This window comes from Medicago truncatula, chromosome 8 (genome assembly GCF_003473485.1).
Source record: "Medicago truncatula cultivar Jemalong A17 chromosome 8, MtrunA17r5.0-ANR, whole genome shotgun sequence".
In the NCBI taxonomy this organism is placed as follows: Eukaryota; Viridiplantae; Streptophyta; class Magnoliopsida; order Fabales; family Fabaceae; genus Medicago; species Medicago truncatula.
The window spans coordinates 37,262,217-37,287,126 of NC_053049.1; the positions used below are offsets into that span (position 1 = coordinate 37,262,217).

At 34.0% G+C, this 24,910-nt stretch overlaps 1 protein-coding gene across 1 annotated transcript; it reads left to right on the forward strand.

The window, feature by feature from the left end:
• Positions 1-1,158: 1,158 nt before the first annotated feature.
• Positions 1,159-22,996, forward strand: LOC120577420 (sodium/hydrogen exchanger 8). The gene is made up of 23 exons (XM_039828781.1): positions 1,159-1,527; positions 6,108-6,158; positions 6,349-6,440; positions 7,342-7,419; positions 7,503-7,660; positions 7,877-7,978; positions 8,051-8,168; positions 8,411-8,463; positions 8,534-8,599; positions 9,329-9,373; positions 9,543-9,595; positions 10,093-10,277; positions 11,234-11,281; positions 11,359-11,466; positions 12,633-12,864; positions 14,266-14,568; positions 14,831-14,928; positions 15,114-15,245; positions 15,355-15,564; positions 15,647-15,853; positions 16,262-16,529; positions 21,973-22,268; positions 22,476-22,996. The coding sequence occupies exons 1-23, from the start codon at positions 1,269-1,271 to the stop codon at positions 22,782-22,784; spliced, it is 3,471 nt and encodes a 1,156-aa protein (XP_039684715.1). The 5' UTR covers positions 1,159-1,268; the 3' UTR covers positions 22,785-22,996.
• Positions 22,997-24,910: the final 1,914 nt, after the last annotated feature.

Consider the following 24,910-nt stretch of genomic DNA (forward strand, 5'->3'; position numbering starts at 1 on the left):
TTATGTGCACCAACCATAGCTTAACTATTTCAAAGAAAAATTAAGCCATGGATTTAATGCATTGTAGACTTTGACAATTACTTATTGCAAAAAACCAAAAGAGTATCGGTCTAACCCACTTGAATATTTATTTATCTAAATACCCTAGTTTATGGATGTTTAATCAATCGATTATGACACATTTTTGTGATGGTCGGGGCTCGAACCCCAAACCTTGTATATATTATACATTGTTCATAGCAACTGAATTAAGTTAACGAGAGCGACTGTGATGCATTTAATGTATAAAGGTTCATTTAAGGAATATAAACAACAATACTTCAAACAATTTCACTTACCTTTATTTTTTCTTTAGAAAATATTTCAATCATGTTTGTTCTATTATGCACCCGTTAGCTTGGAATTGTTTTGAAAAAAAATATTTATTTTAAATAAAAATCACTCTTTTATTTTTATTTTTGTAATATTTATTTTAATTTTTTAAAAGCCCATTTTGTTAAAAAATCTTTTTTAGTCTCAAAATGAAAAGCTATTCTTAATAACTTTTTTTAAATCTATTTTTTTCTCTCTAGAAACAAGAAATTAGAGTGTGTGAGCATCAAATATTCAAAAAAATGATTTTTATGACACTAAACAAACAAAAATAACTTCTAAATTCTTCTAATTCAAAATCAATTTTTTCTAAAGTTGAAGGAAACGCACCTTATATCTTTTCCGCAACCAAATAAATATTAAACACATCCAACGATAGTGTTATTTTTATTTTATTTAATAGAAGAAAGAAAAAAACTCCTTTTTTATTTCAACCATGTTTGACTAACACTCCTTCATTTGTACCACATATCTGACGTCCGAAATGATATTTGAACATCCATTTAGTAATAATTTTTGTGATAATTTTCTCTCTCATACTCAAATCATTTTTTTACCTTATCTCGCTATTGCTATGGTTTCCGTGACAATACTACTTTTTCTTTGTAAGTTATGGTTGTCAAATAAGTTGTTATGGTTGTCAAATAAGTTGTCACCAATTGATTGTTCAAATAACACCAAGAAATAATCAATTTTAAATTTACATATGTTTTGATCAAAATCCCTCTTGTTGTTACTTAATCTTATTTAATTCATTTGAGAGGCAGGCAGAAAAAACAAAAAGTCTGAAATTTAAGTGGGCAAATCATTTTCCTAGATAAATAAATAACGCAGCAAGCACTGTCAACAAGCACGACCTAACTTATCTTCATCTTCATCTTCATCTTGTATATGATATGTCGTTGTTGTTGTTGATGGAAGAAGAATCACTACCTACCTACAGAATCATGGACCAGCAACAACCGCTTTCCTATTCCCTTTCAGCTTCAGCTTCTTCTCCTCCTTCTTCAGAGAATGAATCAAATCCATCAGATGCAGTTATCTTCTTTGGTCTCAGTCTTGCTCTTGGAATTGCTTGTAGACACCTTCTGCGTGGGACTAGAGTCCCTTACACGGTTGCTTTGCTCATCCTTGGCATTGCTCTTGGATCCTTAGGTTCTTCTTCTAACTTCACCCTCTTATTACTATTATTGTTGTTGTCGTCGTCGTCTTTATTAAACCACTTGTGAATTTGACTTATCAATTTCTACGTCTGTGGACTGTGGTTGTTGATAACGATTGAAGAAAGAACCACAGCCACAACTTATCAAGTTTGTTTTGATAAACATGAACTTAATCACAATTTATTGTACATAAATTTTTTCTATAATTGAGGAAAGGATCAAAGGAAAATCTATCTTTCTACATGTTGGTTATGTTATAGTGTTCCAGATGCGTTGACACATCTGGCTAATCATTGAGTTGCTTATGTTTAAATACCGAATTTCTCGGTTAATCCTTCCAAAATTTATTTTCCGTCTCTGTTTGGTACAAAAGAGATAGTGAAAAGAGACTGCATCATGCGGGGTCCACCTACTTTTTCCAATCTTCATAATCCAGCAAAGAAATTGCAGATAGAATCCTCAATTTTTATTCCACTTTCCACATCTATCCTTCTTTTGCCTTTTATTTATAGGGAAATGTTAATTTGTGGTACAAATTAATGATTTAAATATAAAAATAATTTATTAGAATCTTTAATTTTTTAATGAATTGAATGAACAAAATTTTAAAGAATATTTCTTCTTTTCTTTTTTTTTTTTTTTTTTTGGTAGATAGACGAAATGGCTTTTTCTTTTGAATATAGTCACGTGTATACATCATTCATTTATAATTTTTTAATAGCATTATGTCACACAATTTTTTTTAATGAAACACACTAATTAACTATCAATAACTTTATATTATTACATTATAATTTTTTTAAAATTTTCTCCTCAATAAAATACTTAATAGGTACCAAGTCTTAAAAGTTTAACACCTCCCTATGGTCTTAACTCTTCAGAGACATTTTTGTAGTATAAAAAATAATCTCATTTCAGTCTTCTATTTCTTCTTTGTTTATCAATAATTAATACACAATTATTGATAAAAAATAATATGATTAAAATTTTCAACACGTATTTCATATATATATATATATATATTTCATAATCATTTTTAATTTTATACAACATCTTTAATTTTTTAGTGAAGTTTAATTTTTTTTTTTGGTCAGGAGTGAAGTTTAATTTTTTAATATTGTGAAATATGTATATTATTTACTTTTTGTTGTATTATTTTTTAATGAAAATACCTGTTTTTATATTATTGGAGAAACTCCTATCCGACCTTTGAACATTAAATCCATAAGTACATCGATTCAATGAGGTCCGATTTTGATTACCTTAATTTTACTAAGTTTCATGATGCAAGGCCGGTCTTAAGATTTTTATTGTCTTGGACGAAACAATAAAATTACGCCCTTTTAATTATTTTAATATTTTTCTTGTTGCAAAAGATTCATTTATAATCAAAGTTCTCTAAAAATATGGTTTCAATAGAATTAATCAAAGTAAATTAAAAAATAATATTTATATAGTATTAACTACTAATTAAAAATAATAATTTTGGTGCTCCTAAAATAATGGTATCTTGGGCTACTGCCCCTATCGCCCACCCTCAGGGCCACCCTAGGATTTTTGTTGCAAAAGATTCATTTATAATCAAAGTTCTCTAAAAATATAGTTTTAATATAACTAATCAAAGCAAATTAAAAAAAATAATATTTATATAGTACCAACTACTAAGTAAAAATAATAATTTTGGTGCTGCTAAAATAATTGTGTCTTGGGCTACTGCCCTACCACCCACCCTCAGGGCCACCCTATGAAGATGTACCTCTTTTTGGAAGGAAATATGCTTCATTTTATTAATAATAAGAGTTTCAATACATTCGAGTATATGAAAATAAATGGGACTAGCTATAACGTGGTTTCTCTTGCGAGAACATGAGCAATCTCATCTGTTTGTCACCGAATAAACTCCATCCGAAAGTTGGTAAAAAAGAGCTAACTAAGTGCGACAAGAAGAAATAATAGAGCAAACTCAAGATGTAGTACTGTATTTTATACTCTGGACTCTGGAGAGAATATAATATTGGATTTTATGTGTCTAAATAACATTAATGGACATCTTAGATTCTTTACAAAAATAAAATTAATAGACATCTTAGATAGTTTTACTCATCTTTGAGTTCAGAACCTCGCATTTGTTTGCATGAGTAAAAAAATAAGTATAAATGGACCGAATCAAGATAATTGAGAATTGAGTGGTGGTGGAATCATAAGAGGGAATATTAAGAGTTTAGGATGCGCGCCTCCTAGTACCATGGCATCGAATCCGAAACCTAAATATAGAAGCACAAAACGTTATTTTTGTCGGGTTGGGAAATGATGATGTCTCAATCAAGACAAGACAAAATCAGTAGTGGCACGCAATTGACAATGATGTTTTGAGTGGCGGTGTTGCTGTTTACTGAATAACAAGAACAAGAATCACTGCAGCTTTCTTACACAATCATGGAAGAGCACACACCACTTTCCTTTTCTCGTTCCCTTTCTGCTTCTGCTTCTGCTTCAGAGAAGCAATCAATTCCATCAGATGCAGTTATTTTCTTTGGTCTTAGTCTTGCTCTTGGAATTGCTTGCAGACACCTTTTGCGTGGGACCAAAGTCCCTTACACTGTTGCTTTGATCATCATTGGCATTGTTCTTGGATCCTTAGGTTCTCACTTTCCACCTTTTTCATCATCACCATCATCATCTTCTATTATTATCATTATTATTGTTGTTGTTGTTGTTGTTTACTTTTTTTTTTTGGTACAATTGTTGCTTTACTTTATTGAACTACTTGTGATAATGGTTGAGGTGGGAGCCGCAGTTACTATTTATTGTGTTCATGAACAAGCAAAAACTTGTGTGATATTTGGATAAACAACATACTGAGAGTTTATTGTACTTTCTATAATTGATGAGAGAATCAAGGAAAAACTTTCTATATGTTTGTGATGTTATAAGCTATTTTAAGGTGTTTATAAAGCCGATTTTTTCCCCATAAACTCTTGGCTAAATTATACATGGGGTTCTTTAGGTTTGAGGTTTGTAACGAATTGGTCGTTTAAGTTATTTTGGTCACACATAAGTCCTTTTAAGTTTGAAAACATTTTCGATTTAGTCCTTCTGCCACATCATCCTTTTTGTAATGTTTGGTTAACAGAAGGCCTAAATCGAAAATGTTACAAACTTAAAAGGACTTATGTGTGACCAACATAACTTAAAGGATCAATCTGTTACAAACCTCAAACTTAAAGGACTTATGTGTGACCAAAATAACCAATTTGTTACAAAACTCAAACTTAAAGGACCCCTGGTGTAATTTAGCCTAAACTCTTCTATACACTTGTACAAATACTTATGTCATAAGATAAGTCTAAATAAGCTCTTTCAAGTGTCCTTTTACTCTATATTCTATAAGGATGAGAGCTTGGATCAACCATTTTATTGTAGCACCAAAAAGGACAAAAATTGGAAATGGGCAATAGTTTCTTTTATAATGCTTTACTCTGTTCATTGTGTATGTGTATTTTATGTGCAAGGGCTAAGATCTTCTGTGTGTGTTTACAGGAAGTCTTCCTCTGAATCTGAACTCTTTAGTAAAAGATATTTGAAGTTCCAACCAATGACTAACATAAAACATTGCAAAGATAAATTCATGATATATTAAAATTCAAAAAATGAAAAAAAGGAATTTCTTATTATAAAAGCTTGTAATGGTAAATTTGACCGAGGACATAAATTAAGATGTACTGCTAAAAACTGATGTGACAGTGGCGTAAATATGATGCATGAATTCTAGTGTTTAATGGCAGAAAAACAATTCTACTTTTGTAATAACATATATGGATATAATTTTCATCTATTTTTGGTTGAAAGAGGTTTTATTTGTATCAGTTTCATGTTATTGCCATCAGCCTTAATTGGCGGTATTTCTGGACTGCCGTCCTTGCAACCACTAACACCTTAGTTGTCCTGAGTGTAAGAGGCGTGTTTAGTTGCGCAGATATGGCCCTGTAGTGCTTCTAAGGTTAAGGGAGTCCCCACCTTCAATTCTGTTTTGAAAAATTGAATTAGGCCCTAAATCCAAATTATTAGAATAGCTAAACTAGTTGCATGTACACCCTTGATAACATTATATTAAGCTGGGTTGATGGAATTCTCAAGTTGACTTGGAAGAGGTAGAAAGTTCTGTCTGCGTTTTTCTTTAGGTTTTTGGTGCTTTGTTGAAAGTATAAAACTCATAACATGTCGATCATCATTTCTGTTGACCAGATTCGTATCATTTGAAAATGTTTTTGGTACCTGCCAAAAAATCCTGGCAATGGAAAAATTTCTTTAGTGGTGTTTCCTTTGTTTCTTATATAGATGGAAAACTATTTTCTGTCATTCAATGTCACAGCTGACAGACAGGGTTTCTCCGCCGGTTAGCTTTTGCCCTTTGAACAGCTTCCTAACTTTCTTCTCATTGAAAGTTATTAGTATTTTCCCTCCCGGTACAATATGTAGACTGTTTATAATTAATATTTATAGAAATATTTCCATGTATTTACTTTTTCATTTTTACTGAGTAAACTTGATTAATGGTGGATTTTTAAACAGAATATGGTACTCATCATCGGCTGGGAAAGATTGGGGATGGAATTCGTCTTTGTAAGTTTTGATTTGATTCTAGTTATTTTGAAATTTATGTACTTTTCGATGAAAGAAAACAAGGCTTTTCATTATACAGCTTTGGATAATGTGGATGGACTGAGATTTTGGAAAATATTTCTACTTAAGGAATTTTGATCTTCACTAATTCTTTTAAAAAAAATGAAGTGATCATTATATCTAAATGCAGGGTCAGAGATTGATCCAGAGCTCCTGCTGGCTGTTTTTCTTCCTGCTCTCCTTTTCGAGAGCTCATTCTCAATGGAAGTTCACCAAATTAAGGTTTCTATTTTAGTCATAAAGCGATGGTGTCGTATTGTTGTACTAGTTCTTGTCTCACATGTTTGCATGTATTGGCACACACTTATAGGTTTGTGTACGAACTCATTCAGTTTCTTATGCATATTATACGAACACTTGTCTACGTATAAGAAATTTTTATATGCTGTGGGGCGTTTTCTGCTGTAACTTGAAAATCGTTCCTATCCAAAAAAATAACTTGAAAACTGTTGTGTGTTTGCTTGCTACCTAAATTTCATGAAGCCTCAACTTTTTCCTTTGTAAAAAAGACAGAAAAAAGGTTTAGCAAACAGACAGAGCCATAGAAATTGATCAACATGAAAATTGTAGATTTATCTCTTAGCTCACCGCAGCCAAAGGAATTGTGCTAATTGTACTTAACCAAAAATTATGCTTATTTTACCATGACAAAATGTTTGACAGCAAAAGTTTCCCAGAATAACACATGATTTCCTTGCGTCTTGGAGTTCCTTCTCATCATTCCACCTTCAAAACACACCAAACAATCACAGTTGAAAATCCTCAATAATTAAAAGCTTGAACAAAATAATCCAGATGCCCAGCAAAATCTGACCAAAGTTATATTAAGATAAACTAAAGGAGACCTAAAAACTAAGAATTCTAAGGTAAATATCTATGGCTTAGAAGTCTTTAGCGCACTAATGAGACTTATATAGCTCTATCCCACAGAGTTATTAGTGATCCCATATAGAGGATGAGGAAACTAGATCAACAAAGTTAGAAGTAGCTATGGTTGTACCCTAGTAAGCAAGGTGCAAACTTGATGTTTCAATTTAATGTAAGTCGTCATCTGTTGACTTATAAATGACTGATATGGCATCACAAGATTTCTTATTCTCAATTTATTTTTGACTGAGTGCAGAGGTGTATTGCACAAATGATCATACTAGCTGGTCCAGGTGTTGTAATTTCGACCATTTTTCTTGGATCTGTTTTGAAGGTATGAGAACCAATGTGTTCAAAATTCATCATTTGTGTCATACTATGTCTATTATAAGTTACAACTCATTTGTCACAATACAGCTTACTTTTCCATATAACTGGAGTTGGAAAACGTCGCTGTTGCTTGGTGGACTTTTGAGTGCAACTGATCCTGTTGCAGTTGTAGCCTTGTTGAAAGACCTTGGTGCCAGCAAAAAATTAAGCACCATAATTGAAGGGGAGTCTTTGATGAATGATGGGTATTTTGGTTTAGATCCCTTGGCTCTTATTTTCTCTAACATCTACCATTCAAGTGAATTACCAAATTTGCTTATAGATCCAGGTCATAGGAAGTAGCTTAATGACTTGAAGTTGAACATTAGAATGAGTGCCGGTGCAGCATTTCTGCACTTGATGGTTCTTTTAGATTTCTTTTATTTTGCCTTCCAGAAAGCTTAATCTTTATTCTTGTCCAGGACGGCTATCGTGGTTTATACCCTGTTCTATCGGATGGTTCTTGGAGAGACCTTCAACTGGGCTACCATAATCAAGTTTCTAGCACAAGTTTCACTTGGAGCGTAGGTATCACCTAGTTCTCTTTGCCCGTGGCAAAAGATGTCTTTGCTTATGTGATACTTTGATTGGTCCAGTGTAGGAATTGGCCTTGCGTTCGGGATCGCATCTGTTTTATGGCTTGGGTTTATTTTTAATGATACAGTGATTGAGATTTCTCTAACACTTGCTGTTAGCTACGTTGCTTACTACACTGTAAGTTGCTTTCAAACTTGGGTTCATTTTATAGTAAGTTGAGAGTTTATATTTGTCATATGAATAATTAATGCACATAAAATGTGTAATACCCTATTTTTTTTTTGCATGCATCTTTCAGTAATATGAGAGGTTATACCTGTTAAAATCATATCATCATATTTTTTTTTTTGTGTGTGGTATTATTTGGAATTACTTCCATTCTTTAGCACTGAGAAATTGATAGCCAAAATATTTTATAGGCTCAAGAGAGTGCGGATGTTTCTGGTGTTTTGACGGTGATGTCATTGGGAATGTAAGTTGACCTCTAGTACAAAATATCTACACCACTTCTCCGAATTTGGTATTGAAATCTTTTTCTATAGGTTCTATTCTGCATTTGCAAGGACAGCTTTTAAGGGTGAAAGTCAACAAAGCTTACATCACTTTTGGTATGCCTTTTGCTCGTCCATGTGGTAGTTCTATATATAATTAGATGAATTAGATTTATTCTATGGGAGGATATTTTATTCTTCCTAATTTTCAACTTCCACTTGTTTTTGTGGCAATTAAAGGAACAAAGAAAAGGAATAGTAAGTTCTTCACAGAGTAGTAAAGGCATATTTTACTAACCGACTTCCCTTGTTCAGTCTAAATATTCTTATCCTTAAAGTACTCTAAAACTTTATGGGTTCATCCAATGGCTTCATTAAGGGGCCACTCATTTTAGGTTTCACCGGGACGGATGTTTTATCAGCTAATTACTTCTCCTTGAATTTTTGTTTGTTTTTTTGGCTGCTTTCTTTGCGACAAGCATAAACGACGTTTACCTTTTTGGAATTTAGAAAATAATATAGAATGAATTAAATGAAAAAAGTCTAAAAAGTATATGATTTCAAATAGTTGTTGCAGAAAAAATTGCCTATGTAGTTGAGGGGTTAATGGAACTAGTCTAGAGGTGTCAAAGGAAGTATATAAATAATTTATTTTTAAGGTAGCTGTAATATTTGTATTTATAATTTCTGGTCTGTGAATTTTGCTCTGCTTCTTAGTTTCGATAATTCCCATTTTTTGCTTCTCTTAACATGGTATCTAGAGCTTGCAAGAGGCACTTTTATTGTGTTTCATTTTCCATTATTTTGTTTTCAAATATAAAGTGTTTTAATCCTTTGTTTGTCCAGGGAAATGATTGCTTATATCGCTAATACAATAATTTTCATTTTGAGGTAAGAGCTCTGTTGGACCCTTAAATCATAATGATATGACTTGTGGAACATGCGGTTAATGCCATTTGGATTTAGTAGAGAATACACAGTTTTTCTGGTTTAACACAGTTTTGAGCTGCTGTAACACATTCTTATTAGTATATTACTTTCATTGATATATTCTTTGCAGTGGAGTTGTTATAGCTGAAGGAATACTTGGTGATGACAAAGTTTTCCATCATGGTAGTATTCTCTTGAATCACTTCCTAAATTCTCTTATTTGTTCAGGATGCCGTTGAATTATATTCTTAGATTTCATTCAAGATAAACCATTGATCCTCTTCTTTATATATTGCATATAGTCCCACTACATCACTTGATCGTGTTTCTCTTTGTATCATCTTCATGTTACTTTGCATGAGAGGAGCTCTTGCACAAATCTTATATTGCTATAAGGATTTTAATTTCAGTATTAAAAATGAGTGATGATAAATTGTATTTTCAGTTTGTGGTTTCCCTTGGTGTAACACACCTTATGCAGTGATAGGGCCAAGGAAAGTCGAGAAAAAATTACAATGATGATCATATTCTTTCTGAACGAGATGACTTAATCTGGATACTTAGATAATCTTATGTTTTCTAGAAGCCCTTGACAGTGTTGCTTGCCTTTTTTCTTGTTAAAATACCCATGTTTGTTAAGTCTAAAGGAATAGCTACAAACTATTGGTTCTGTCGTGTAGGAAAATCATGGGTCTACCTCTTGCTTCTCTATGCATATGTTCAAGTGTCTAGATGCATTGTTGTTGGGACATTATTTCCCTTTCTAAGATATTTTGGATATGGTTTGGATTGGAAAGAAGCTATTATTCTCGTCTGGTCCGGATTGCGTGGAGCAGTTGCCTTGTCACTTTCACTATCGGTTAAGGCAAGTGTTTATTGATTGATGATGCATATTTAATATCCCTCTCTATGGATGTAATTCTTTATGGACATATCACCTTCTCACTATTTACAAGTAAGATAGGTGCTATTTGATAAACCCATGAAACTAACCAAAGCTCTAATACCAACTTAGAATTTGGGGAAAACTTAACAAAATCGACTTTTAAGTTGAGAATTGCCCTCAATGTATAACCACTATTCAGTCCCTATCTCTATCCAATGTGGGACTCTCAATACTATACTATAAATTTAGGCACTATTTACGTAATAATGTTCTCACTACTTCAAGTTGACGTTACATAGTGAAAACATATTGAGGTAGTAGATTTGAGGACATAGTAAAAACACATGCTAGAAGATCATTTGAATCGACAAAATTAGAAATAATGTTTCTATATAGGATCATTTATTGGATAAACTGACAATCTATCTCAACATATTGAGGGATGTAATGGAGTTTTCCTCGAAAAGATACTGTGTGTGTTTTAGCCTAAAACAACTCTTGTGTATACATTCATACAAATAATCAAGTTCTTCCATTGTTCATCCTTTTTTCCCCCTCTCTACTCTCTTTTTTTTCTTTGTAGTGGCATCAGTTGGGAAAGTGATTCATATTTTTCCCTTTTCATTTTTATATGCTGCACATGCTTACAAAAACAGGTCAAAGTACTTGCTATGGTATTTGGATTAATGTCCTAACAAATTGCATTTAAACATGAAATTCTGTATTTAAGATTCATCATAATTAACTAACTAAAGGATATGGCATATGTTACTGTATCCATCTATACAACAGAAAATTTTCATCGGATTTTTTTTTATCTACTATGTATTTTGGGGAAAGTAGGGGAAAATGTGCTTGGACGAGGTTACCATTGATATTCATGTTCATATTTCTGTAGTTTAATTTCTCACTTCTAATATTTTTGGTTGGTTTAGCGTTCGGGTGGCAGATCAATTGAATTGACTCCAGAGACTGGAACAATGGTATTTTTGCAATTTATATTAATAAAACCCTTGGAAAGTTATCTGTATGACTAACGGGTATGTTTTTAATTGTGCAGTTTGTTTTCTTCACCGGTGGAATTGTGTTTTTAACACTTATAGTGAATGGTTCAACCACGCAGTTCATATTACACTTCCTTGACATGAATAAGTTATCATCAGCTAAGGTTAGGGTTCTCCAAATCTTCTATTTTAAAATGTCTTCTTGTAATGAGAGATGAAATGGTTCGATATCACATATTGTTAGTGTTGCTCTAGTGTATCGATTTTTTGTTTGAATTCTACCCCCCCGCCTCCCCTCTCTCTAATCTGTAAAAAAAACTGAGAAAATTTTCATATGCTTGAGTAATTTAGAATGAATAGCATGTCTATTACAGTGAGGTGTTCAAACTTAAATACATTAGAGAATCTCTCAAAAAAGGAAAATAAGGAAACTAAATCAACCATAATAATTGAGAATAATCAACACTTTCCCTCAAGCTATATAATTGATCCGAGGTGCCCGTAGAGGTTTTTGTGAAATGTTGGCTAACTGATCATTGGAGCTCACTGAAGAGGTTTTGATGATACCGGGAAGGATCTTCTCTCTGATAAAGTGACGATCAACTTCTATGTGTTTAGTCCTCTCATGAAAAACTGGGTTTGATGAAAGATAAGATGCCGACTGATTATCACACATAAGTTCCATAGGACCTAGTTCACAAAATTTCCACTCTTCTAACAAGTGTTTCAACCATAAAAGTTCACAAGTAGCACGTGCCATAGCACGATGCTATTCAGAAATAAAAATGCATGACATTTTTCACATTTACGGCTAAGACGGTGATACTTGATTGATGTTGGTTTGATACGAGCTACATATTTATTTTCCGTTGTTATAATCAAACTGTTACTAATTAAGTCATTATTTCAATCGTAAAAATGAAGAGAACCATTAAAATCTATTACCAAGAGATGACGTCTATCGTCGTTGAATTTTTAAACATTTTTTAAGTACTAGTCCATGGTGGACCACCTATGAAGGTGGTCCATATTAGAATTCTTCATAGCTATATAAACATATAACCATTTTGTAGTTATATAATCCACATTTAATTGCTTATAAGTTCATATAACTACATAATGGTTATATGCTTATATAGATATATAAGCATATAGCCATTAATGTAGTTACATAAACTTATAAGCAATTAAATGTGGATTATGAGACACAAAAAAGCTTCTATGTTAAATGAATCCGTGTAAATTGCATATAAGCAAAAATATCTACATATTACCTTGTTATCATGTTATAGTTGGTTTTGGTCATCATGTTTTGCTCACATAATAACAGAGACGTATCCTTGAGTTTACAAAGTATGAAATGCTCAACAAAGCATTAGAGGCTTTTGGTGAACTTGGAGATGATGAGGAACTCGGGCCTGCTGACTGGCCCACAGTGAAGAGATATATTTCTTGTTTAAATGACATTGAAGGTGAAGGTGTTCATCCTCATCGTGCATCTGAAAGTGATAGCAACTTGGATCCCATGAATTTGAAAGACATACGAATACGTCTTTTGAATGGTATGTAAACATTTACAATTTTTTTTTCCGATTCTAAGATCTTTTACATTTATAGTTTCACATTATGTGCATCTTTTAACTTTAACAACAGCAGGAACCACTTCCACTCTATACCTCGTGTTTCTGTTCGATTAACTGCTTCAATTATTCTAAACCTTTGTAATCATTAAATTCAAGGTAGATATAAAGAGAAGACGGATAATATAAGATAATTTATCACGTATTTTAGAACAAATATATTTTAGTGGACTGTGATTTATTGAATTGGATGTTTTCCAATTTTACAGAAGCTTTTTATAGAACTAGTTGTCCACATAGTTATATAAGAATCTCAGTCAAAACTTTTCAATTCAAAGTTATAGTAATGCACTTTCTAATGTCTACAAACATTTCAGCTGTACGTGTTGTCTCCTTTTTTACTTTTCAGTGTTGTAGCATTTACAGTTGTAATGAAGGGTTAGATCTTGTCTTCTTGGCAGATTTTCCTACTAGAAAAGAGCTTTGGGTTGATTTTAAATGTCTAGCAACCAATCTCTGCATATGAATTAAAATTTGTACCCAACTCCTCATGGTAGGAAAAGACTTGGATTGTCATTTTTAGAATTTGTGCAAAGCCTAGTACAAACCCGAAAGCTGGCTCAATGGGTAAGGATTGCGTAAACCTCATAAAGACTACTTTAGCCACACCTCTAGCCGATGAGAGATATCGGCACACCCCCTCACACCCAAGATAATAAAGATATTGGAGGATGCAATAAAGGCATTCCAACATAACCGCAATGAAGGTTGCTTAGGTTTTCAATACACATATCACGTCCAAGACTAGACATCTTGAGTATGACCAAATGTGGGTGGCTCAATAATAGATCTAGAATAAACTCGGATATCATCTTAGAATTAAATCTAGGCCCAACTAAAACCTAAATCTACCTCGATGGGTGATGCTTGCTTAAGGTATTGAGACTATTTTGTCCATATCTATAGTTAATGTGGGATCTCAACACACACCCTTACACCGAACATAATGGAAGCGGTGGAGGCTGCAATGAAGGCAGTCTAAGGTGGACACTGGACACAATAATGGCGTATAATGGTTTCCAATAGTTATTGCTGTGTATGATGAAATTTAGTTTTGATGGATAGTTTTTTTATGATGGCAAAACATTACATTCATCTAGAGGCTTGTGCCCCTCGTGTGTCTATATACACAGTGCGTGCGCACACACATATGCAAGTTCTTTACAAAGTTGCTTCTATGATCTCATGTTACTTTTTTTAATAGGCATGTACACACATAGATAATTTCACATAAGATGGTAGTATTTTTTGTTGGCTTAGTCCTCTATAAAGTTCTCATTTTCTAATAATACTACGAATTTAAGAACTCATTGCTCATATTAGGTGTCCAAGCTGCTTACTGGGAGATGCTTGATGAAGGGAGAATTACTCAAACCACAGCTAATATCCTAATGCTATCAGTGGAAGAATCAATAGATTTGGCCTCATCTGAGCCCTTATGTGACTGGAAAGGTTTAGAAGCTAATGTTCGCTTCCCAAGTTACTACAAGTTCCTCCAGTCAAGTATGTTCCCACCGAAGTTAGTTACATTTTTCACTGTGGAAAGGTTGGAGTCAGCATGTTATATTTGTGCTGCATTTCTTCGTGCCCACAGAATTGCTCGACAACAATTACATGATTTCATAGGTAATAGTCTGTCTTTGTCTATTTATCTTCCCAGTTCTATTTCCAATTTTATACTTATTTCCCTCTTTCCCGCTTTGTTTTCTATCTCTACCCGTTAACTTGTATTTTCAGTTTCCACATGTCAGTTGTTCAATGCTTCCTAGAGCATGTGTCTATATTTTGTCTTTTTATATAGAATTGCAGTATATTTCCAACTTTATGCTCTCACCTGGGTCAATATTATAGTTATTATTTATATCAATGTTTTCGTATACTTCTCTAGGTGACAGTGACATTGCTTCTGCTGTCATCAATGAAAGTGTTGTAGAGGGAGAAGAAGCACGAAAGTTCCTAGAAGATGTTAATTTAACATACCCTCAGGTTTGCTAGTTCAACATATTTTTCAATGTTTTAGTAGCACTACTCTATTTGGACAAATCCTGTGAATTTCAAGTTGGTCGGTCTTTTCTCTGTATAACAGTTTAAAGTTCATAGTACCACATATTTGTTTGGTTATGAAGTGTTAAACAGCCTCTTTTCTCTCAAGTTTTATGTATAAATCTCAGGTTTTACGTGTTGTAAAGACAAGGCAAGCAACATATGTAGTGCTAAATCATTTACTTGAATATGTTCAAAACCTTGAGAATGCTGGGATATTGGAAGAGAAAGAGATGCTACATCTTCATGATGCTGTCCAGGTATCTTGTGGTGTTATTTATTTCTCAGTTATTTTTTTATTTGATGATTCACTCTTCTGAGATAAATAGTTGGGTTGTTCATCTATTAATTAATTCATTTATTTTTCAGACTGATTTAAAGAAATTACTTAGAAACCCTCCTATGGTTAAGCTTCCTAAAATAAGTAATATACATCCTATGTTGGATGCTCTGCCATCTTCAGTTCGTGGACCACTTGTAAGCGGTACAAAGGAAGCAATGAAATTACGTGGCTTGACACTTTATAAGGAAGGGGCCAAATCAAATGGTATTTGGTTAATTTCTAATGGGGTGGTGAAGGTATTAAGTTCTCTCGGTATGAAGTTGACCTTATAATATCTGATTGTGCGTACAAAGAATTTGAAAGTTGCCGTTTTTCCAGTTGGAAAGCAAGATGATTCAAAGCAAGCACCCATTTTATCCAACTTTTACGCATGGGAGCACATTGGGTCTTTATGAAGTGCTGAGTGGAAGACCATATATCTGTAATGTTGTCACAGACTCCGTCGTATTCAGCCTTTTTGTCGAAGCAAATAAGATAATTTCATGTCTCAAATCCGACCCTTCAATGGAAGACTTCTTGTGGCAGGTATGGTTCCATTATTGCTTCTACTACTGACAAGTGACAATAATAGATGTTGGAAATCCCGCCCCGAGCGTGAGGGGGTGTGTTGGTTATCCCACCTTAATTGCGATTTGCCCCTAGTTGCCTTGTGTTGGCTTGTTATTGAGGGGGTTAATTTAATACTGTTGATATATAAATATATAGCAAATAATTATATTTATGCTCTAAATATATTTTAGCTTACTCTCTAAGTTACTTAGGATATAATATTATGATGAATATTCATTCTGTAAATATCATAGCTTAGGCCCTAAGCTACTTACTTCTATATAATAAATCTTCCGTTGTGCTATTCAGTCACACGGTATTTCATCATATGTCTCTTTTTTCTCTCTTATTCAACAAATACAAAAAGTTTATCATGATTTGCAGGAAAGTGCTATTTTCCTTTCCAAACTATTGCTTCCCCAGATATTTGAGAAATTAACGGTGCAAGATTTAAGAGCTCTTATTGCTGAAAGATCTGAAATGACCATATATATAAGAGGGGAAACAATGGAAATCCCTTATCATTCAGTTGCCTTTTTACTAGAAGGATATGTCAAACCTCAAGGTCAAAGTCATCAAGAACTGGTAACCGCACCAGCAGCTCTGGTTCCTTCACATGGGAATCGAAGCTTCCTAAATTTGTCAATGTCAGGTATGTTAGCTTGTCTCGAATATGATTCCCTGTCTAATACCTTTTTCCGAGTTTCCATTAGGACAGCTGATTAGTAGACATGGGGTTTTGTATGAAGGTTTGGGGAAATACGAAAGCACAAGAAAGCGGAATTCAAGTACAAATACTAGGCTGGATGAGAAAAATAAGTTTTAAGTTTATCTAAGTAGATTCAGCTTTTATTTTCTACTATTTACCTAGCATGGCTAAACACACGTACCCCTTACTTAAGCATTCTGCACATTGATGATTCACTCTACCCTTCACTGTTTCAGGAGAAAAGGGACTTGGAACATTTAGGCTTGACATTTTAATAAATTATTGAAAGATAATAGGTTAATACTTTGATGATTTATTCCTTAGCCAAAGGCTGGTTTTTATAGAGAGAATACAATTAATGTTCTCTTAGACTAGCCTAGAAAATTGTTACATTGGAAAAATGACAATGGAATTCTCTAGATTTGACTAGAAAATAATATCATAGGGAACAATAACATAGGGAACAATAACATAGGAAAATCAACTACTGATGTATTTTCCAACACCCCCCCTCAAGTTGGTGCATAGATATCTATCATGCCCAACTTGTCTATCAAATGCTCAAAGGTGGGTCTTGCCAAGCTTTTGGTCAAGATATCTGCAGTTTGTTGACTCGAAGTAACAAAAGGTAGACATATTATTCCAGCATCTAACTTCTCCTTTATAAAATGTCGATCAATCTCAATATGCTTGGTTCTGTCATGTTGAACTGGGTTATGAGCTATGCTAATAGCGGCTTTACTGTCAGAGTATAACTTTAATGGAAGCTCAATTTTCATCTTAAGTTCTTCTAGGACTCTATGGATCCATAATCCTTCACAAATACCTTGAGCCATAGCTCTGAACTCAGCTTCTGCACTACTTCTTGCTACAACTCCTTGTTTCTTGCTTCTCCATGTCACAAGATTACCCCAAACATAGGTACAATATCCCGAGGTTGATCTTCTGTCTGTGACTGAACCTGCCCAATCAGCATCGGTGAAGATAGACACATTTCTTTCACTAGTCTTCTTAAAAAATAAGCCTTTTCCGGGATTTCCCTTCAAATATCTCAATATCCTATAGACTGCCTCAAGATGTTCCTCGAAAGGAGAATGCATGAACTGACTTACCACACTAACTGAGAAAGCAATATCAGGTCTGGTGTGTGACAAATAAATCAATTTCCCAACCAATCTCTGGTATCTTCCGGTATCAACCGGAACACTACCTTCTCCCCAAAGCTTAACATTAGGATCCATAGGGGTATCTGCTGGACGACATCCACTCATTCCTGTTTCTTTTAATAAGTCTAAAATGTATTTCTGCTGTGAAACCACAATACCCTTCTTTGATCGTGCAACCTCCATACCAAGAAAATATCTCATGGATCCCAAGTCCTTGATTTCAAAGTCTACTGCTAATTTCTCTTTTACTCTTGCCATTTCTACTGTATCATCTCCAGTAAGGACAATATCATCAACATAAACAATCAGGACAACGATTTTTCCATCGTGGGAGAACTTTGTGAACAAGGTGTGGTCAGCCTGTCCTTGAATGTACCCTTGTTTCTTCATGGATTGAGTGAATTTTTCAAACCAAGCTCTTGGAGACTGCTTTAATCCATACAAAGACTTATTTAGTTTGCATACATTTGATCCAAATTTCTTTTCAAAACCAGGAGGAATGTCCATATATACCTCTTCTTCTAGATTGCCATTGAGAAAGGCATTCTTAACATCCAACTGATGTAGAGGCCAATCCAGATTAGCAGCAAGAGACAAGAGAATTCTGACGGTGTTCAATTTTGCAACAGGAGCAAATGTCTCAGAGTAGTCTATACCATAGGTTTGAGTAAATCCCTTAGCCACCAAGCGAGCCTTGTACCTTTCAATTGACCCATCTGAATTATACTTCACAGTGAACACCCATTTGCATCCAACCGTCTTCTTGCCATCTAGTAATGTCGTGACACTCCAGGTTTTGTTCTTTTCAAGAGCTTTCATCTCCTCAAATACGGCTTCCCTCCACTTTGGAATTTCTAGAGCAACCTGTACATTTTTTGGAATTTCTACACTAGACAATTTTGAGGTGAAGGCAGACAAGGGTGAAGACAAATTTGAATATGATATAAAATTGGACATAGGGTGTTTAGTGCAAGATCTAACAGGTTTTCTAATGGCAACAGGATCATCTATATCAGGATACAAAATATGACTCTCAGAAACAGAGATAGACTTACCTTTCCTTTTCTTAGGAGGTTGATCATTCCCCAGTTCAGATTCATGACAGTGTTGAGATGTGGACTCATCCCTTTCTTTGTGGTGCTTTTTCACAAAAAACTTCCCTTTCCAAATCCCGTTTCCTAGTTCAAATCTGTTCTCTTTAAGTGACTCATTATTTTGTGGCATTTCAATTAGATCATCATTATCAAGTGCTTCAAGATTCTCATTGTTTTCTACATGAGAAAATGTAGGCTCGGATTCACCAAGTTCCTTACTCATAACAGGAGTAGGATCAGATAAAGAATCATGTCCATTTTCTATTGGTGCAGAAGTATAAGTCTTAGAACTTTGTGATACAGGCAAAGACAATTTATTTGAAAAACTCATGTCCTCAGTTTGAAACGAGTCTTCCTTTATATCCCCCCCTTGAAGATGAGTGTTATCAAAAAAAGGTTTATTTTCAAAGAATGTAACATCCATAGTGACAAACATTTTCTTTTTTTTTGGATCAAAACATTTATATCCCTTTTTGGTTGGAGAGTATCCAACAAAAACACATTTTATAGCACGTGGTTCAAGTTTTCCAACATTTTTATGTTCATGAACAAAGGCTGTGCAACCAAAGATTTTTAATGTCAAACCAGTTGAAACACTAGTACTAGGAAAACATTCTTTGAAAGTATTAATCGGGGTTTGAAAGTTGAGAACTTTGGAAGGCATTCTATTAATTAAATATGCAGCTGTTAAAACGGCTTCGCCCCACAAGTAGTTTGGTACTTTACTTGAGAAAAGTAAGGCTCTAGCAACCTCCAATAAATGCCTATTTTTTCTTGCAGCAACTCCATTTTGTTGAGGAGTATTGGGACATGAACTTTGATGTACAATCCCATTTTTAAGAAAAAAAATCATCCAAAATAGTGTTAAAATATTCTTTGCCATTATCACTTCTAAAGACTTTAATATTTGTTTGAAATTGGTTTTGCACAATTGTAATAAAATCCTTTACAGCCTGACAAACATCGGATTTCCCCTTTAACAAGTACACCCAACATACTCTTGAATGGTCATCTATAAATGTGATAAACCATTTTTTGAGTGAAAGTGTACTTGTACGGTTAGGGCCCCAAACATCACTGTGAATAATAGAAAAAGGTTTTGATGGTTTATAAGGCTGTATTGGAAATTGGGAACGATGATGCTTTGCAAATTCACATGCTTCAAATTTAAACAAAGAAAAGTTCTTATTATGAAATAACTTAGGAAACAAGTGTTTTAAGTAACGAAAACTAGGATGACCTAATCGTAAATGCCACAACATAACGTCGTCATCATTATTATTCAAAACAAGAAAAGATTCAAAGCAAGAACTTATTGGTTTTGAAGGTAGTTGTGATGCAGATCCAACGTCAAGGTAGTAGAGTCCTCCACTCTTCTTAGCACTGCCTTTAATCTTCCCCGAGTTCAAATCCTGAAAGACACAGTGAGATCGGAAAAAATTAGTTTGACAATTTGCATCTTCGGCTAATTTACCGACAGACATTAAATTACATGATAATTTTGGAACATGAAGAACATTTTCAAGAGATAACTCTGGAGACAACACAACTAACCCTTTACCTGCAACGGCTGAAAAAGAGCCATTTGCAATTTTTATTTTTTGATTACCTGCACATGGACTATATGAAGAAAACAAAGTGGACTCACCTGTCATGTGATCAGAGGCACCTGAATCTACTATCCAAGCATGACTGGGACTGACACTAAGAAAAGCAGAATTACCTTTTGTTGCTATAGAGCAAGAAAGAGTTGGAGACTCGAGGAGTTTGTACAACTTCTCTAGTTGTTCCGTAGTGAGTTGAAGCTGAGTTGAAGAGGATTGCTGCCCTTGATCAGAATTACTAGCCTGAAATGCACAATCACCTTTCTTCTTCCAGTTAGGTGGTTTGCCTTTGAGCTTCCAACAATTTTCACGCGTATGCCATTCCCGTTTACAGTAATCACACCAAGGATTGTTTGACATTTTATCATGAATAACCTCTGCCATCTTTAAAAGAAGAGAGCAACAAACAGCCACCAAAGCCAAATTGCTGGCAAATTATAATCAACACTGTAAATCAAAGAAAACTAAAAAACCAAGTGTCTCCAATCTGAATTTTGACCGCTCAAATAGAACAGGAAAGCGCCGATGAAGAAACTGATGTAACACGGCGAGAAACGGCAGTCTGGAAGGAGGCGCGTGGTACGCACGCGACGGCAACGTTGCTGCGATTAGACCTCACACGCCGGTATAGAAGAAGCGCGTGTAGCAGTGAACGACGGCGGGATTTTCGGCGTTTGACTTGGTTTTTTTTTTTTTTTTTTTTTCTGGTTTGATGGTCTGGCCAGTTATTAGCATAGGATGGTGATCGGACAAACAGTGGTGATATACTTGGTAATAGAGGTACAACACAAGTACCTATAATTACAGTGGCTTAATTAGAGTTTTTTTTTTTTTTTTTTACGCGGAAGCGAGACCCCCAAACACCGGGAGCTCTGATGCCATATTGAAAGATAATAGGTTAATACTTTGATGATTTATTCCTCAGCCAAAGGCTGGTTTTTATAGAGAGAATACAATTAATGTTCTCTTAGACTAGCCTAGAAAATTGTTACATTGGAAAAATGACAATGGAATTCTCTAGATTTGACTAGAAAATAATATCATAGGGAACAATAACATAGGAAAATCAACTACTGATGTATTTTCCAACATAAATGAATCATCATGTCTCTTTTATATGCTTTGCTTTCTCTATTTTGAGAGAAACTTCATTAGCAAGGAAATTTTAGGGCCTACTTGGTTTGAGAAAAGATTTTTTGTCTTTATTCTATTTTTACTAATTATTTCAAAGATGCACTTTGTTTCCGGTAAAGTATTTGACATAGTAACTAAAACAAAACAACACTTTTGTAATTATTAGTGAAAATAGGAAATGAAAACATTTTTTTTTTGTATAAGCTTGTATTTATTGGTGTCTATTGAGGACCTACTCTTCAAATGGTCAAGTTTTCAGGTGGAGGCCTAATAATGGTTATATATCTCTAACATGCCTTCTCACACTAGAAATCTTGGGCTTCAAGCCTGAACAGTGTAAATCTGATTATATTCGAAAATGATGCTCAATCTTTTATTTTTATACCAGGTACTAAGGAAGCTAGTTTTATTCATCAAGGGTCTTGTTATCTGGCTGAAGCTAGAGCAAGGATAATCGTGTTTGACATTGCTGCATTTGAGCCTGATGCTGCTCTTGTTAAAAAGTCAAGTTCAGGGTTATTACATGCTGCGGATCATCCTCATAAATCTTTCCGTAGACACCATAGTGCTCTTATGAGTTGGCCTGAACATTTCTACAGGCAGAATCAGCATAAACAGAGCTCTGAACAACAATCCAATAGTTTGTCTGCAAGGGCAATGCAGCTGAGCATATATGGGAGCATGGTATGTCAGTGTAGAATAACATAGCTTGATAGATGATTTATTTTCCTTTCAATTTCATGAATTCTACACTCAAAGGCGCATGGTTTGGCAGGGTTTTCAAAGGAGAATCTGCCGTCTCTTGCACATTTAGTGTTGTGTGTCTATAGTGTACATCAAGTTTGTTTTACCCTATTGTATTCATTTTCATTAACTATTGTTATTTTGAAGGTGGACATTCCTCCCACAATCAGAAGTTTGTTAACCAATCGCGCTATACCACCACCTCAAAGTTTGTCATATCCAACCTTTGAACCACGTCAAAGTCGTCCACTTGGTGCAGTCAAATCAGAAGGAGCTGCACCCAGCAAAAAGAACATTGGAGTGAAGGGGTTCATGCAAGATGTTACAAATCTCCCTTCACAAAGCACAGATCGAAGAGTACATCGTGAAGATGATTCAAGTGATGATTCAGCTATTGAAGAAGATATCATTGTGAGGATTGATTCACCAAGCACACTATCTTTTCCCCAGTCTTGAGGGGAAGAGGTGAAGAATCTTGTGATTATTTGTGTAATAATTGTTGCTTTTGTGTTAGGAACATTAATACATTATACATAGGAAACAAACCATTAGATAACACCACGAGAACTTTACAATTGGTCATGAAAACTCTCAAAGTTTGTTGTTCTTTAAATTTAGAAATGGGGAATAAATAAATTGGAAATGGTTGTTGTTACTCAATTTTTAAAGATGTCCTGAAAATTTGTTACGACATTATAAACTTCAGAACATATTCTCGTAGTCTGAAAATTTCTGGCACATGGGAATATAGAAGTAGAAATTTGATAAAATCAAATTCAAATTTGGTACCAGAGATGTTCTCTATTCTCACATGTCGAACTCCGAGGGGGATGGATGGCTCCGAAAAGATATATTCCCAGCAATAGGATGCAGGTGTTAGAAAGCCAGTTTACTCCTGCCAGTGCTTAGATGCAATTGTTACATATTCATGAATCAAAGGGGAAAAGTATTATGCACATAAGAGATATATATAAAGCATATTAAAACTCTAAAGGCAACATTGTATTGATTGATTAAAGCTGGAAAATGAGGTACACTGATCTCTTATCTATAGGATTCTAATGCACTAATTATGTAACTAACTCTATAAATTGCAACTGTTTCATAACTTCTGTCGGCAATCATAACTCACATGTACAAGTCTTCGAAGAAACAAACATCCAAGACTATACACTAGACAAATGCTTAAGGCAAAAAAGGTATGCAAAACCATAAGCTTTATAACTTCAAATAAAAACTAAAATAGGATGTACAAGTGCAACCACAAATCAGAAAGGAAAGCAAAATCAAACCAAACTAAATGAATACTCACGGACATTCCGAAATATTAGATGTGCTTTTGAGCAAGCAAAGAACATCCGAAATTTCCTTCCGGTCATTGAAGTTTATGCTTAACGCAAGCGATATTAGTAGTTAGGACGCTTGCTTTTCTGACTTTTAGAAGTTCCCACTAACACATGGAAATGACGAAAAACAACTCAGCGATAGTTAACTATCGCCGATTTTCTAGTTAACTACCGCTGCATGTATTTTAGATATTTCCATGTGTTATTAGGAACTTCTGGAAGTCAGAAAAGAAATTTTCAATTGTTAGAGCATCCGTGCAATCTACTTTGATTGCTTTCAGAGTTCGGATAAATATTTAAATCAACATATACATTAGTTAATTGGAAACTGTTTTCAAAAGTAATATACACAATTTTTTTTTACCGAGACTCACCTCCAAACTCTCTCTCTCTCACACACACACTTTTACGTTTAAAAAAAAAAAAAATTGTAAATTATATTGCCACATATCACACTTGAATTGGCCAATGTCATATGAGTGCAATCCATTTTGACATGTTTTCTTTATTTTATTTAAAAAAGAGAAAAAATATTGTTTTTGTTTAAGTCAGTGCCTCGCTGGAGTGCATTTTGATAAGGGTAGTGGAATTAGTAGAAAATGTCATATCTCCAACAATATTTGTCCCATGCAATGCAATAAAAATAAGTATATCTATACTATATATTTCAATTTTCTTAAACAAAATTTTATTAAAAAATAATTTTTATTAAAAAATAATTTTTTATTATATTTGTTACATTATTGTTGTCATTAAAAAAGATAAATATGGTTTGTTATATTTGAAAGTCACAAATACCTATACTTATAATTTTAATCTATATAAAAAAATTATATAAAATATCGTTTTTAATTTACACGAAAATTTCAATAAAATATGGTTGATAATCTACATGTGTTTGACGTAATAAAAAGAGCGGAAGTATATAATAAAACATTTGGTGTTTTTTTTTAACTTTTTATTTTATTTAAAAAAGTAAAAAAAAAATAAAAAACTGTGGTTTTCCTTTAGGCCAATGCCTCAGTGTAGTGTATGGAGTGTGTCTTCATACTACCATTGCTTTGAAAAGGGGTAATGGAAGAAAATGCCATAGTTCCAACAATATATGTCTTCCGCAAGAAAGGTATTTTAGTTTGATTTTGTTTTCTTTTCGCAAGAAAATACCCAATGTGCTCCCATGCGTAAAAGTTGGATAAAATGGGTGCTTGCTTTCCAACTGGAAAAACGGCAACTTTC

Bases quoted from the DNA above. Each gene is read 5' to 3' on its own strand.
- LOC120577420 (XM_039828781.1), top strand. From the start codon at position 1,269: ATGTCGTTGTTGTTGTTGATGGAAGAAGAATCACTACCTACCTACAGA. The intron at 6,159-6,348 runs GTAAGTTTTGAT...ATCTAAATGCAG, and splicing joins TGGGGATGGAATTCGTCTTT to GGTCAGAGATTGATCCAGAG. The intron at 15,854-16,261 runs GTATGGTTCCAT...CATGATTTGCAG, and splicing joins TGGAAGACTTCTTGTGGCAG to GAAAGTGCTATTTTCCTTTC.